Here is a 12124-nt window from a genome sequence, read left to right as displayed (position 1 = left end):
TTGTGCTTTTATAATGTCTAAAGTTTAATTTTACCACCTCCATGTTGACTTGTTGGACACTAATTCACCTTAATTCTGCCAAACATGATTCCAATGAACTCTATTTTGTTGTTTTTTATCATGTGGCCAAGTAAGTCTCCTGCCCCGGTAATTACAGCACGATCTGATAAGATTGCACAGACTTTCTGAATAGTTTTTTTTACTGACGGCCATCATAACCAGAGATGTCTGAGTGCTCCTCCGCCGGCGTGGGACACTCTTGTCCCTCCTTGTCTTCTCATTCGTGCCTCTTGGGTCAGGTCAGGTTAATCTAGTCGGCGTCGAAGACGTGCGTACAGCGACACCTAGCGGCGGACACGGCGAACAAGCAAACTGCCTGTAAAATGCGAACGCGCAACGTTTGTCCTTGTACGACTTTCCGTTGAACGCTGGCTGTCATGTCGGCCCCCTTAATGGTGAGATACCCTTCAAATAACCACTTGTTACCACAGTTTAGAGTAGATTTAACAATATTTGACTTGCTCTATTTAAACGCCAGAGTACACGCTCAGTATCACGTTGAGCTGCATGCGTGTGCTGTTGTTAGTGATTTGCTAGAGGACTTTTAAGACGCTGCGTGTAGCTGTTAGCTAAAGCTTAACGGTGTAACGCAGTGTTAGTCGTCCTATTTAAGCTTTTTTTGGGGGGTTTTATTGGATGTGTCTCTCTGTACAGGCTCTACGAAGATGTTGCCAACGGTCGGCTCTCCTTATGGTTGCAAGGCGACCGTGGAGCTCCAGCTCGGCGTCCTCTCCTCCTCTGCACACGAGGTTGCTCCTCTTCCTCACCCAGCGTTTCTATGACGTAGAGATGCTCCTCAGCTGGGGGTCTCAGCAGAGGAGGAAGGGGATCCAGCGGAGGAACGCGTGAGAAACCTCTTTTTTTGGGGGGGCTGTTTTGTGTACTAACGTGAAGCTTTCGTTCTATTTGGGCTGAAAAAACATTAAAGTTTTGTGCAACACCTTCCTGATTTTAAGTGTGTTTAGTCTTGTGCGTTTGCAATAGAAGTTCAACAGGCCTGCATGATATTATGAGAGTTAATGACGTATTCATTAGCTCATTTATTTCATTCCGTTATTACTTGGTTGTCGTGTTTATGATGATGTATTTCTAGCCTACGTCACCACATTTCTCAATTCGTCTCCTCTCTTATCATCCGGCTAATGTGCCGAACTTTAAAACCGATTGAAGAGCTTTCTGAAGACATCTTTTAGCTTTTGTGCGCCATCACTCACGTGGTGTTCCTCATCTGACACGAGCTCTCTCTCTCTCTCGATGTGTTCTTCATGCAAGCTTCGGTGTCATTCGCCCATCTCTAGGAAAAGTACAATTCTCAGGAATAAGGGTTGTGACGAGGTGCTTTAAGTCCATTTACTGTAGCGATCTAACCATCACTGATGTGTGTTCCTGTCTCTCACAGATACTACGGCTACACTCAGAGTTTATATGGCGCAGACATAGCAGCAGCGTATTATATCTTGAGTCTGAGGGGAGGATTTAGGTAAGTGCTCTGCTACCTTGTCTCTGTACTGTTTGTCTTAAGCATAAACATATATACGTTATTGCACATAACCTGTAATAACGCAGCAGAGATGGAGACAATTTAATAGCCGTGTCTGAAATGTGCCGCTGTGATCCGGTTTGTCATGCGATCATCAGGTTCGTTGGTCAGTCAGAGTGGTTCTCTGCAGACCGGAGAGGCAAATTCAACTGGGACTTCTTGACTCACAAAGACACACCGCTAGAGGAAGTGAACATGAGCTACACGGTCATCAACTACAGCGGACTGGGGAACCTGGGTAATGAGCTCCAGCTCAGCCTTGTTTTTCTTTATTTTTTCCCTCACATGCACTGTTTTTTTTACTATATTTAGCATGCGTGTCCAGTGTTTTTAATCTGATTTGTCCTCTCTCAGAGGGGCAGAAATCTTTGCGGACTCTGTCAGTACGAGGATGTCCTGAAGTGGACGACTGGTTCCTCGCCAGGCTCCATGTGTTCCAGGACTCTCTGGAGGAACTGGACATCTCTCACTGCCCTCGCATCACTACAGGCGGCCTGTCCGCACTCAAGAATCTCAAGTAAGTATCCAAACACTTACAACAACTTGGTGTTTTCAAAGCGGTACGTTTGTATTAAGTTCCTCTCCTTTTTTTTGTGTGTGTGGCAGGGGACTGCGGCGTCTGGACGTGTCGTCCCTCCCTCGGATCTCGAGTCCTGGGTTGGTCGTCATCCTGCTGGAGGAGATGTTGCCGCAGTGCCGGATCGTCGCTACCGGGTACGACCACAGCCTGAGGCAGGAGGCAGGAGAGGAGATGGAAGAGCAAGGGCAGAGGAGGTAGGGAAACGGGCAGGGACGGGAATCGGAGGAGTCGAGAGACTGAGTTCGGAAAGAGAGGACATGAAAGACATCTTGCAGCAATTCAACCGTCGCAGCTTATTTTCAGGTTCGGATCAATTTGGTTGATCCATGGACTCCTTTAGAGCAAGTGGACTAACGTTTCCTTTTACCTCGCCTCCCAGCCTTGTTCTCAGACTCATTCACATGAACGGACGAAGGAAATATCTCTGGATTTAAGCTATTGGAGCATTTTTACAACTTTTAGGACCTCATGATTTAAATAAGGACTGATCATGTGTTCTCACTGGGAAGTGTATTTACCTTGAGTTACAGTCTCTTTTCCATAGTAATGGGAAAAAGTATTTTTGGGCCAAAGGGGCATCACATGACGGACCCGGAATAAAATACAATACATGTCATCACAGCCTGCTCGTGTTGTTTCCACCCCAGAATCAACTTGTTGTCTCGAGTGTTCACATTTATGACGTAAATGCAAAATCAGCTCTTTTTCAAGCAAAAGCTGTGTCTATAAATGTGGTTTTATTTGCTGAAATGTAAATGTGCAGAATAAAGATGTACTATGTACTACCTTTTTTAGGAATTCACAAGTCGTGTTTGACAATGAAAACCACGTGGCGACGGGTCTCGGTGTGCCTGTATGGATGTTCTAAGCTTCGCAGTGGAGGCTTATGTGAGGAAACTAAAGCCTGTAATCCAGTATGAACCTTGTTCTGCCGCAGTGTCAGACTCTACAGTGGGATGAAGACACACCAGCAAGACTGGGAGACGAAGAGTGGACGTGGATGAAGAAATCGCCGATGCTCTTGTATGTGAAGATGTCATCTGCAAAGATTTGATGTGAACAGAAGCTCATTTTACTTCACACCTCATGTCGGGTAGTAGTGCCGACTATAAAGCTATCAATTCTCATGTCATCCCTGTTTATTCGCTGTGAGTTTAGAGTTTTAGGATGACATAATATCAGCGGTAGGAACCTATTGTGTCATAGGAACTGGGTCACGAGGAACACGGACAGTGTTTCTGACGGACAACAACAAGAAGCTCCAGCCCAGCGCTCGCTACAGTAGCTACTTGTCGTAACTATCGTAATATCTGGGACTTAGAACAATTGTCATCCTTACCCTTGTGGCTGAAGGGTCTCAGTAGAAGGATAAATGTCTGATGCATCAGGTAGGAAGTCTGATTTGTAAATTTAAATGACAACTTTGTCGGTCAGGCGGCGCTAGCTAGTTTAGCTAGCTAGTTTGAATGCTAAGAACTCGTCAAAGGCACGTTCGTTGAGTTTGACGTGGTATTTCATTTTGCATTTCTAGAACTTCCTAAAAAAGAAGAAGAAGAGGAAGAAGAGGAGGAGGTTACGCCTGAACCGGAGGTGAGAACATATTTCTATCTGCTGTTGTGACGCCGCATTAGCCGGTGAGTGCTAGCAGAGGCGGTGACGTTAGAGGAGGTCGCCTATCCAAAACAAAGCAGTCGTTTGTCACCGTCTGTCTGACTAACGCAGGTCTCTGTTATTAAAGAAAGCAGCCATTCACAACGGGGCCCCTCCTGTAGAGTCGCTGCTTTAAACGTCACGTGTTGTTGTCTCTCGTAGGACCAGTCCGACGACAGCAGCGGGGAAGAGGCTGCAGGAGACACGGAGAGTATGTGTGAAACGATGACAATGTCTGAACCAGCTGTGATAGAGAGTTATGCTCTTTTACAGTTCAGTTCATCTGTCTTATTATTACACCGTTATGTATTGTGATGCGTCTCATACACCAGTCATTCATTCACTATTCATGAATACATGTTATTATTGATTTATTTTTTGTTTTACCTGCATACACAGTGTTGTGTTTGCTCTTGACTCTGTGTTTCTCCCAGTGGACTTCCTGCGAAACCTCTTCTCCAGCACCCTGGGCCTCGGCTCGGCGGACAAGGTCCTGGACGAGCTGACTCTGGACGGAGTGGCGCAATACATAAAGAGCGGCAAATGTGAGCTAATGGGCTCACCGTAGTGCATTTATTCACACGCCTGTTGTCATAAAGCACTTAATTATGTATTTATTTCTCTCTGCGTCCTCACAGGTAAAAACATCATCTGCATGGTTGGAGCAGGAATATCCACATGTGAGTGTCTCAGTTTGAAATATCACGAAACAATTCGATTTTTTAAAGTATTAAACTAGTTTAATCTGTAACGGTTCACATCATTCCCACCCACAGCGGCCGGGATCCCTGATTTCCGCTCACCAGGAACCGGCCTGTACGCAAACCTGCAAAAATACAACCTGCCTTACCCAGAGGCCATCTTCCAGATAGACTACTTTAAGGTGAGCGATACAACCGCTTTCACAGGAATCCTTTATTTACGATCAAAGAAGTCAGCCTCCTGGTCCCTTTTTGTCTTGATGTGGTGTAATGCCATGAATGTGCCACTTTTAAGAAAAGAAACTCATAACCTCAACTCAGAAACAGAAACGCTACACAGGATGCACTTCTGAAGACCATCCTGCTTTATGATTGGAGACGTTCTTCACTGTTGCTACGACAACATGTACGATTGTTCTGCTTCTTCTTTCTCAGAAACACCCAGAGCCTTTCTTTGCCTTGGCCAAGGAGCTTTACCCCGGACAGTTTAAGGTACGGAACCCTTGTTGCTGAAGATATTACTAAAGAACACTATCCGCTGCCTCACATGTGTCACATTGTCCTCGCTTCTTTTTTTTTTTTTGTTTAGCCGACAATCTGTCACTACTTCATGAAGCTGCTGAAGGACAAGGGGCACCTGAGACGCTGCTACACACAGGTAGGAAAGAGTCTCCTCTTCCCACACTGTATGTTTAATCTTTCTGTTTCTGTATGGATGTTTATATGTGTTCATGTTCATTCAGAACATCGACACTCTGGAGCGCGTGGCCGGGCTGGAGGGAGATGACCTGATAGAAGCTCACGGAACGTTCTACACGTCCCACTGCGTGAGCTTCTCTTGCCGCAAGGAGTACGACCTGGACTGGATGAGAGGTGCCTTTCCCCTTTTGCTGGTCTTTGGAGGGCCTGGGAATGTTGAGTTGTTTGACTTTAACGCCGTCCTTTTCGCTTTGCAGATCAAATCTTTTCTGAAGACATTCCTCGATGTGACAAGTGCAGCAGTTTGGTGAAGCCAGGTCAGAGGAGCTTTGTCTCACAAGTCATTTTTTTGTTTATTTCTCCTCCTTAAAGCCTGCACCGACTTTTCTGAACCTTTTTATTCTTGCTTTAAAAACATGATACTCGTGTCACCAATCCTCTCGGTATCTCCGCGTCCCTTTCTTTTTGCGTCCTCCAGACATCGTCTTCTTCGGAGAGAGTCTACCCGTCCGCTTCTTCACGTCAATGAAGATGGTGAGCACACACCGGTGGTGGTTTGCGTGCATGTTTGAAGAGAATGCGATGTAACGCCTCTGCAGAAAATAAACCCGCTCCGCCGTCTTCCTTTTCCCTGTCAGGACTTCCCTCGCTGCGATCTCCTCCTCATCATGGGGACGTCTCTGCAGGTGCAACCGTTTGCGGGACTCGTCGGCAGGTACTGCAGATCAAGTTCTATAATCCTGACATCTGCTGCTGACCACACACACACACACACACACACACACACACACACACACACACACACACACACACACTCACACTCACACACACACCGCTGCAGTCGAGCAGCCAGAGAAACTCTCCCGCATGATGAGCGTGATGCTGAGGCCCCCTCTCGCCCACAGTGTGGAGCTTACTGTGGATTTGTTTTTTGTCATTTAGGGTTTCAAAGAGTTGCCCCCGTCTGCTCATTAACATGGAGAAGGCCGGGCAGGTGAGCCTTCATCCCTCCGCCAGCAGTTCCCTGACCTTTTTCATCCAAACTCTCTTTCTTTCAGTCATAGATGTGTTTCTTTGTTTCCCTGTGCAGGCCGATCCTCTGTTCGGGTTGCTGGGTTTCGGAGGAGGGATGGACTTTGACTCGGACAAGGCGTACAGGTGATACAGAGATGCTGTTTTACCGTCTTTGTCTTCCCGTTATTACCAGTAATACACATCTGATCAGATGCACACGATCAGATAATTAGGAGAAAGAATAAAGATGAAAAAGTTTTTAAATATTGATCAACCGAGCCAAAAATGATCAGTAATAACTGACATATTAAACGTTAAAATGCGAGTGGATTGTGTGTAGAACATGCAGTTCATCTTTGCACCACCAGAGGGTGCGAACGCTTCGTCCATGACGATCAAATAATGCAATACTTAGTTAGTGCTTCACTACATTTCTGTCACACTCATCATTTAGCTTAATATTTGATGTAGTCACTCAGTAATCACTCGACAGTCATCATGAAATACAAACATTGTTGTTCATTGTTCATTCATAATACCAAGGACAAACTGTCGAGTCGTCTCTGTCTTCTTCCCTCCAGAGACGTGGCTCACATCAGTACGTGTGATGAAGGCTGTTTGGCTCTCGCTGAGCTGTTGGGATGGAAGGTGAGTCACGCGATCATCTCTCCTAGATCCTCCGCTCATTTACGTTCGTGTTCGAGCCGTTCATCAGCCGACCAATCGCGTGATTCCGAGGACAAGCGGCTTCGGACCGCATCGTGATCGCTTCAGTCAGGAGGTAATTAGGCCAATATTAAAATATAGGCTCGTTAATGTTTCGTGATCTAATTATTGAGGCTATGTTTTAGGTTGCTGTGCATCTCATTTCCTCTCTGATTGCGTTCCTCTCATTTAATTTGTGACTTTAAGCTCCCACCATATCCTGCAACGCAAGCTGACCTTCCGCACAGATGCACAGTGTCATTAAAGCTTCATTCCACGTCTTCTTATGTGACTCTTCCCTCGCTGTATAAAGTGCACGTGATGAATGAATAGTATGAATCATACTAACGGATCATTTTAAGGATGTGTCCTCATTCCAGAGGGACGTCTACGTAAACCACACCAAACTGTATGCGTTGATCAAATAACTTGAATTAGGATTAAATGAATAGTTGTGTAAAATGTTGTCTTTACATTACTTTTCTGTGTACCAACGTACAGCAGCGCATTAAGGAAAAGAGACTTCCTGTTGGTCCAATCCTCCTGTTTCCTTGTTGAACCGGTTTCTTGAGAGAAATTCCGCAGCATCATAAAACTCATCTGGGTCGAGTCGGTCCCCTGAACATTCTTTGAGGAACTTATTATTATTATTATTATTATTATTATTATTTTGCTCTAACAAGACTTAAACTAAAAAGCTAAACGTCCTCAAGTCTTAAGTTTAAAGTTTACACTGGAAGTTCTTTTGTGCAACCAAATTAAATTTAATCGTTCTAAATTTAAAGCTACTTTATATTCTTTTTATTTTTGAACCAGGATTTAATCGGGTTTAAAATGAATCCTTGTTGCCTCGAGGTTCATTGAACACGAATGACTTTAGTTTGGTTAGTATATATTTTTCAAGACACGGAATATCTAGTTACTGGAGATCAGTATCTCTCATCTGTTTGGATGCCTAAATGTACTGTACAGTTAACAATGTAGTACAAGCTGCACTTGTGGTATTCTTGTCAATGTAGAGCTGCAGCAGAAGGTGAGATCTTTTGAAGTCTGAAGGAAACCTATAGATGATTTTCCTGTGTGAAGTTGTGGTCGCATGTCACCGCCGCCGTGGACGGACTTCTTCTCTAAAGCATGAGCTGTTTCTCTTTCTCTTAAAACGCTTTCCGTTGGCCAGCGTGTCCTCTTGTGTCCCCTTGCGTCCTCTCGCGTCCCCTTGTGTCCTCTCACGTCCCCTCGCATCTCCTCGCAACCTCTCGCGTCCCCTCACGTCCTCTCGCATTCCCTCGCAACCTCTCACGTCCCCTCGCGTCCTCTCTCGCGTCCTCTCTTGCGTCCTCTCTCACGTCCCCTCGCGTCCTCTCTCGCGTCCTCTCTCGCGTCCCCTCGCGTCCTCTCTCGCGTCCTCCGTGTGTGACTCGTGTTTACATCCCTCCCCCTCTCTCCAGGAGGAGCTGGAGGAGCTGGTGAAGCAGGAGCACCTGAAGATCGACAGCCGGGACAAGAAGGAGACGGCCGGCGAGAGCAGAGGAGCGTCGGCCGAGGTGAGCTCTGCTGCATCGGTGCCACCGGAGCCCGAGAAGAAGGAGTAACTTATTAAGAAAAAGCTCCCTTTGTAAGAAAAGCTGCCGTCACAGTGAGGAGTTGGCCCTTAAAGGTGATGAAGGTGATGATGATGATGGTACCAGGGTTTTTATTTGGGTGTCACGCTCTCATTTTCCATATGCGGACATTTAATTCTTCTGAACGACCCCGCTCTTGACATCCCTGGGTTTTATGCTTCTGTTTTTATCATTTATTTGCACCTTACTGACGTTACTCTGCTCCCCTTCTTTTGCACTCGCTCGTTTCAGCCGTATATATATTTACGCACGGACATATTTCACTGCAACAGAGCGTGGCGTTGTTGAAGTAATGCTGATATTAACAGATCCGTCGGGGCGTGAAAGGCGATTAACATCTTCTGAAGCCCGGCTGTGTGATCAAGACTTCCTATGTTGTCTCCAAATCATCAAACGTATCGCAGAATGAACTTGGTGGCAGGAGAGCCGGGCTAGTTGTAAATAGAACAGCAGGTTAAGTGGAACTTTTAAAATGTTTTAAATTGTGTTTTTCATGTTAACTGAATTCTATCATTTCTTCTCGCACAATGTTTACGAGGCAACGGTTATAATCTTCTGAATCTTACGGAGCAACACACTGTGTTCATGCACAACACAACAGGACTGTAGTTGATTCTAAACCTTTAAGGATAGAAGGATTAAGAGACAAGAATCGCTTTAATAAGGAGTGATTAAGTGCAAGAAGTAGGTTCATAGGAAACTATTTGGGTTATCTGGGGGGGGGGGGGGAGCATGAATTGTTGCATCATGAAATAAAGTACATTATCATCTGTACAATATACTGGAAACAATACAAACATCCTGCAATAAAGTTGACCGGTGTAAAGCTGAAAATGTTCTTTCTTTCTTTTTTTTTTTAAAGCTGATTCCACTCTAGCAAAGACTGAAGAAGCTCATTGAACCTTGTTTTAATAAACTATACCAATATCTGCCGCTATCGCACGGCTCAAAATTGAAGTGATAAATAAATTCTGGTCTTCAGCTCCAAAACTATAATATTATCAAAAGAGAGAGTTCTTCAGGCTAACACCGTTGAGGTTATTAGTTGGTTTTTGGGCTTCTTTTGGTGCCAGCTGTGTTGGTCATTGCCCCTGTGCAGATTGTGGTGTTGGCATGAAACCTAAAGAGTGGCAGCGCTGCATGCAAACACTGACCAACAAACACCACCTCCATCTGCAGCCACCCAAAACCAGCCTGCATGTACGCCAGATAAAAGCAGAGCGTGGATCCCCTCGGTCTCATTTCTGTGGTTCTGTGCGTTACCATCGCTCACTCTGAGCGTTTGCATTTCTTCACTGAGCTGCAAGATTAAAATCTGTAACATGGATGATCATAGAGAGGCGGTGAAGCAATTTTTCAACATCTTTTATTGTTCATGCAGTGTCTTCTCACGGCTCTCAGGGCCGGGTTAACCACACGCAGACCCGAGTTGGAGGGGAGGGGAGGGGAGGGGAGGGCGCAGATGAAACATGAGCTCAACAGTTTCACATGAAAAATTGAAAGTTCATTAAAAGACAGGAAGACAGAAGAGCCGTGCGACAGTCGGCTGAGTTTTGAAAGATATTTTGCACGCTGCGCCGGTAAACTTCTGGAGGAGCGTTGTGAGCTTCCTATTTTGAGTACCTCGGTGCTCTTGAGCAACATCTTGCAGAAAGGAGATGATTGCAACATGAGGAGAAATGTGCTAACAGCGTAGAGGAGAGGAGACGCATGAGGCAGTCCAACACATGTGAGTAACAACCATTTTCACACCTCAATAAGCTTTAACGTGTTTTTATAAAAGTGTGTAAATGTAAAAAAAAAAAAAAAAAAAAAAAAAAAGGCAAATCTTGCATAAATTACCACCAGAAAAGTCCCTAATGTTGAACCTTCATTTTGTCTCGATCTCTAGGCGTGAAGGCATCAGCAGGTCCATCCGTTCAGAGAGGAGTTGTGTGAATGCGACCGACCTGCCGTGGATGCGGGCGGCTGTATACGTGCGCACCTGAACGTGTTCCCGTATGTCTGCGTCCAGGACGCTTCACAGCTCGGTCAACGGGACGACGGCCATCCCTTGGAGGAGCAGCAGGAGGAGGCTGTCGCTGCTGGAGCAGCTGAGGGGCTGCCGGGGGGCCTGGGGCCCCGGGGCCCCCTGGGATAGAGAGGGGGCCCACGCCGCCATCTGTGGAACACCTGCCGGGGTGAGCTGTCCTCCTCGAGTAATCGCTGATCCACACGATCGAAGAAAGTGTTTTACACTTTATAATTAATAACTAGTGAATTGAATATATATCTTGTCCAACAATAATGAATAATTCTCCTTTTTTTCTGGGGGAAAAAAAAAGCCTCTAAGCTGGTTATGTTTTTATCAAAATGCAATAAATCCCAGATTTTGGATTTTGCCCGAAGCGCTCAGTATTATTATGACAAAAACGCAAATCTATATCATCACGAAAATCGAATCAGCTGACTTAAAATGTGCCGCTGGACTTTGTTCCCTTTGTCCATTCGTTACAATCTGACTCATCTTGCAACGCAAGAAATGAAAGAATATATTCGTTGGACATTTACTAATATTCTTCTTGTCTTCCCCAACTTTCTGTTCATGTTTTTTTTAGAGGAATTACATTTTTTCTCAGTCTTTCTTCTTCCTCCATCTCTTTGCATGTCCTCTCACTGTTCACATCATCTCACGATGCTCTTGGTTGGTTTGCTGCTCGTCGAGTGTTTTATGAAACTGTGTAGCTTCACTAAAATAAAAACGTTCGGTCACAACAGAAGTATCCTCACCCGGTCTGAACGCTGGCATTCACACATCTCTGCGACGCACGAAAGTAGTTCCTTTTTCCTGCGTGACATCTCGTAACACAATGAACGCTTTGTTTTTGTTTTTTGTTCGGGGCTGAATGCAGAAGTGCCGTTGCTACTTTATAAAAGGTTGTGCATCTCAGGGGAATGACATTACAAAATGGACACTACGTCTGCAGCGAACGGACACCGCGAGGAGGTCAGAAAAACCGCATATTCAGCCAAGAGCACGTTTGAAGGAGTGACGTTCAAGTAAACAGCCAGAAATGCAAAACCTCTTAACTGGAAGCAACAAGTCATTGACCCGTGAGTATAAGTGATCATGGGGAACGATGGGATGTTAGTTTGTTTTACTGCAGAAACAAAATTTACATCATTACACCTCGTGTTGGTTTTGTAGGCCGGCTGATTTTGAACAGAAAAAGTTCTGCTTGAACGGGTTCCCGCGGTTCTTCCTGTGAATCGGACGCGTGAATGACTAAATGTTGCCGTTATGATTTAACAGAGTAAGTTGCTCATATCTCATCTCTGCTGCCGGTATGTGTTTTGTGCTCAAAGTGTGGTGACTTCACAAAGGCAGTGAGCGTATCTCTATTTCTGTGCACACTGACAGCCACTTCCTGTGTGTGTGTGTGTGTGTGTGTGTGTGTGTGTGTGTGTGTGTGTGTGTGTGTGTGTGTGTGTGTGTGTTTAAATGTATTTGAGAACACCTCTGAGCTCAGTTGCGGTGTTGTACCTACCTGACTGACATTGGTATGCTGTACGT

The 12124-nt window shown here is 45.4% G+C and overlaps 3 protein-coding genes across 5 annotated transcripts in view; all 3 read left to right on the top strand.

Annotated features, from left to right (window-relative positions):
• The first annotated feature begins 387 nt into the window (after window positions 1–387).
• dmac2 (distal membrane arm assembly component 2) lies at window positions 388–2978 on the top strand. The gene is made up of 6 exons (XM_068710791.1): window positions 388–455; window positions 715–905; window positions 1460–1540; window positions 1699–1838; window positions 1955–2117; window positions 2207–2978. Exons 1-6 carry the CDS (start codon window positions 438–440, stop codon window positions 2376–2378), a joined length of 765 nt encoding a protein of 254 aa, XP_068566892.1. The 5' UTR covers window positions 388–437; the 3' UTR covers window positions 2379–2978.
• A 450-nt stretch (window positions 2979–3428) lies between these two features.
• Window positions 3429–9399, top strand: sirt2 (sirtuin 2 (silent mating type information regulation 2, homolog) 2 (S. cerevisiae)). Its single transcript, XM_068706550.1, has 16 exons — window positions 3429–3568; window positions 3712–3770; window positions 3993–4041; window positions 4265–4375; window positions 4469–4510; window positions 4607–4713; window positions 4967–5023; window positions 5121–5189; window positions 5275–5404; window positions 5488–5547; window positions 5709–5764; window positions 5869–5945; window positions 6173–6224; window positions 6321–6388; window positions 6826–6892; window positions 8398–9399. The coding sequence occupies exons 1-16, from the start codon at window positions 3553–3555 to the stop codon at window positions 8539–8541; spliced, it is 1164 nt and encodes a 387-aa protein (XP_068562651.1). The 5' UTR covers window positions 3429–3552; the 3' UTR covers window positions 8542–9399.
• Window positions 9400–10033: 634 nt separating this feature from the next.
• The window catches only part of rinl (Ras and Rab interactor-like), a 9865-nt gene continuing 7774 nt past the window's right edge, over window positions 10034–12124 (top strand). For all 3 annotated transcript variants that reach the window (XM_068706517.1, XM_068706535.1, XM_068706526.1), the window contains exons 1-2: window positions 10034–10300; window positions 10463–10751. In XM_068706517.1, coding sequence (XP_068562618.1) covers window positions 10572–10751 — 180 coding nt within the window. In that variant the 5' untranslated portion in view covers window positions 10034–10300; window positions 10463–10571. The remainder of the gene's footprint in view (window positions 10301–10462; window positions 10752–12124) is intronic.

This window comes from Cebidichthys violaceus, unplaced genomic scaffold (assembly GCF_023349555.1).
Source record: "Cebidichthys violaceus isolate CVI_PGR_0920_01 unplaced genomic scaffold, fCebVio1.0.p SCAF_1, whole genome shotgun sequence".
NCBI classification, from domain to species: Eukaryota; Metazoa; Chordata; class Actinopteri; order Perciformes; family Stichaeidae; genus Cebidichthys; species Cebidichthys violaceus.
Note: the sequence above shows the minus strand (reverse complement) of the source record. Positions and strands in the feature narration are given on the sequence as shown.

Coding starts and splice junctions, on each gene's coding strand:
- dmac2 (XM_068710791.1), top strand. Junction 1,541..1,698: donor AGTCTGAGGGGAGGATTTAG/GTAAGTGCTCTG, acceptor TGCGATCATCAG/GTTCGTTGGTCAGTCAGAGT. Junction 2,118..2,206: donor TCCGCACTCAAGAATCTCAA/GTAAGTATCCAA, acceptor TGTGTGTGGCAG/GGGACTGCGGCGTCTGGACG.
- sirt2 (XM_068706550.1), top strand. Junction 5,190..5,274: donor TGAGACGCTGCTACACACAG/GTAGGAAAGAGT, acceptor ATGTTCATTCAG/AACATCGACACTCTGGAGCG. Junction 5,946..6,172: donor TTTGCGGGACTCGTCGGCAG/GTACTGCAGATC, acceptor TTTGTCATTTAG/GGTTTCAAAGAGTTGCCCCC.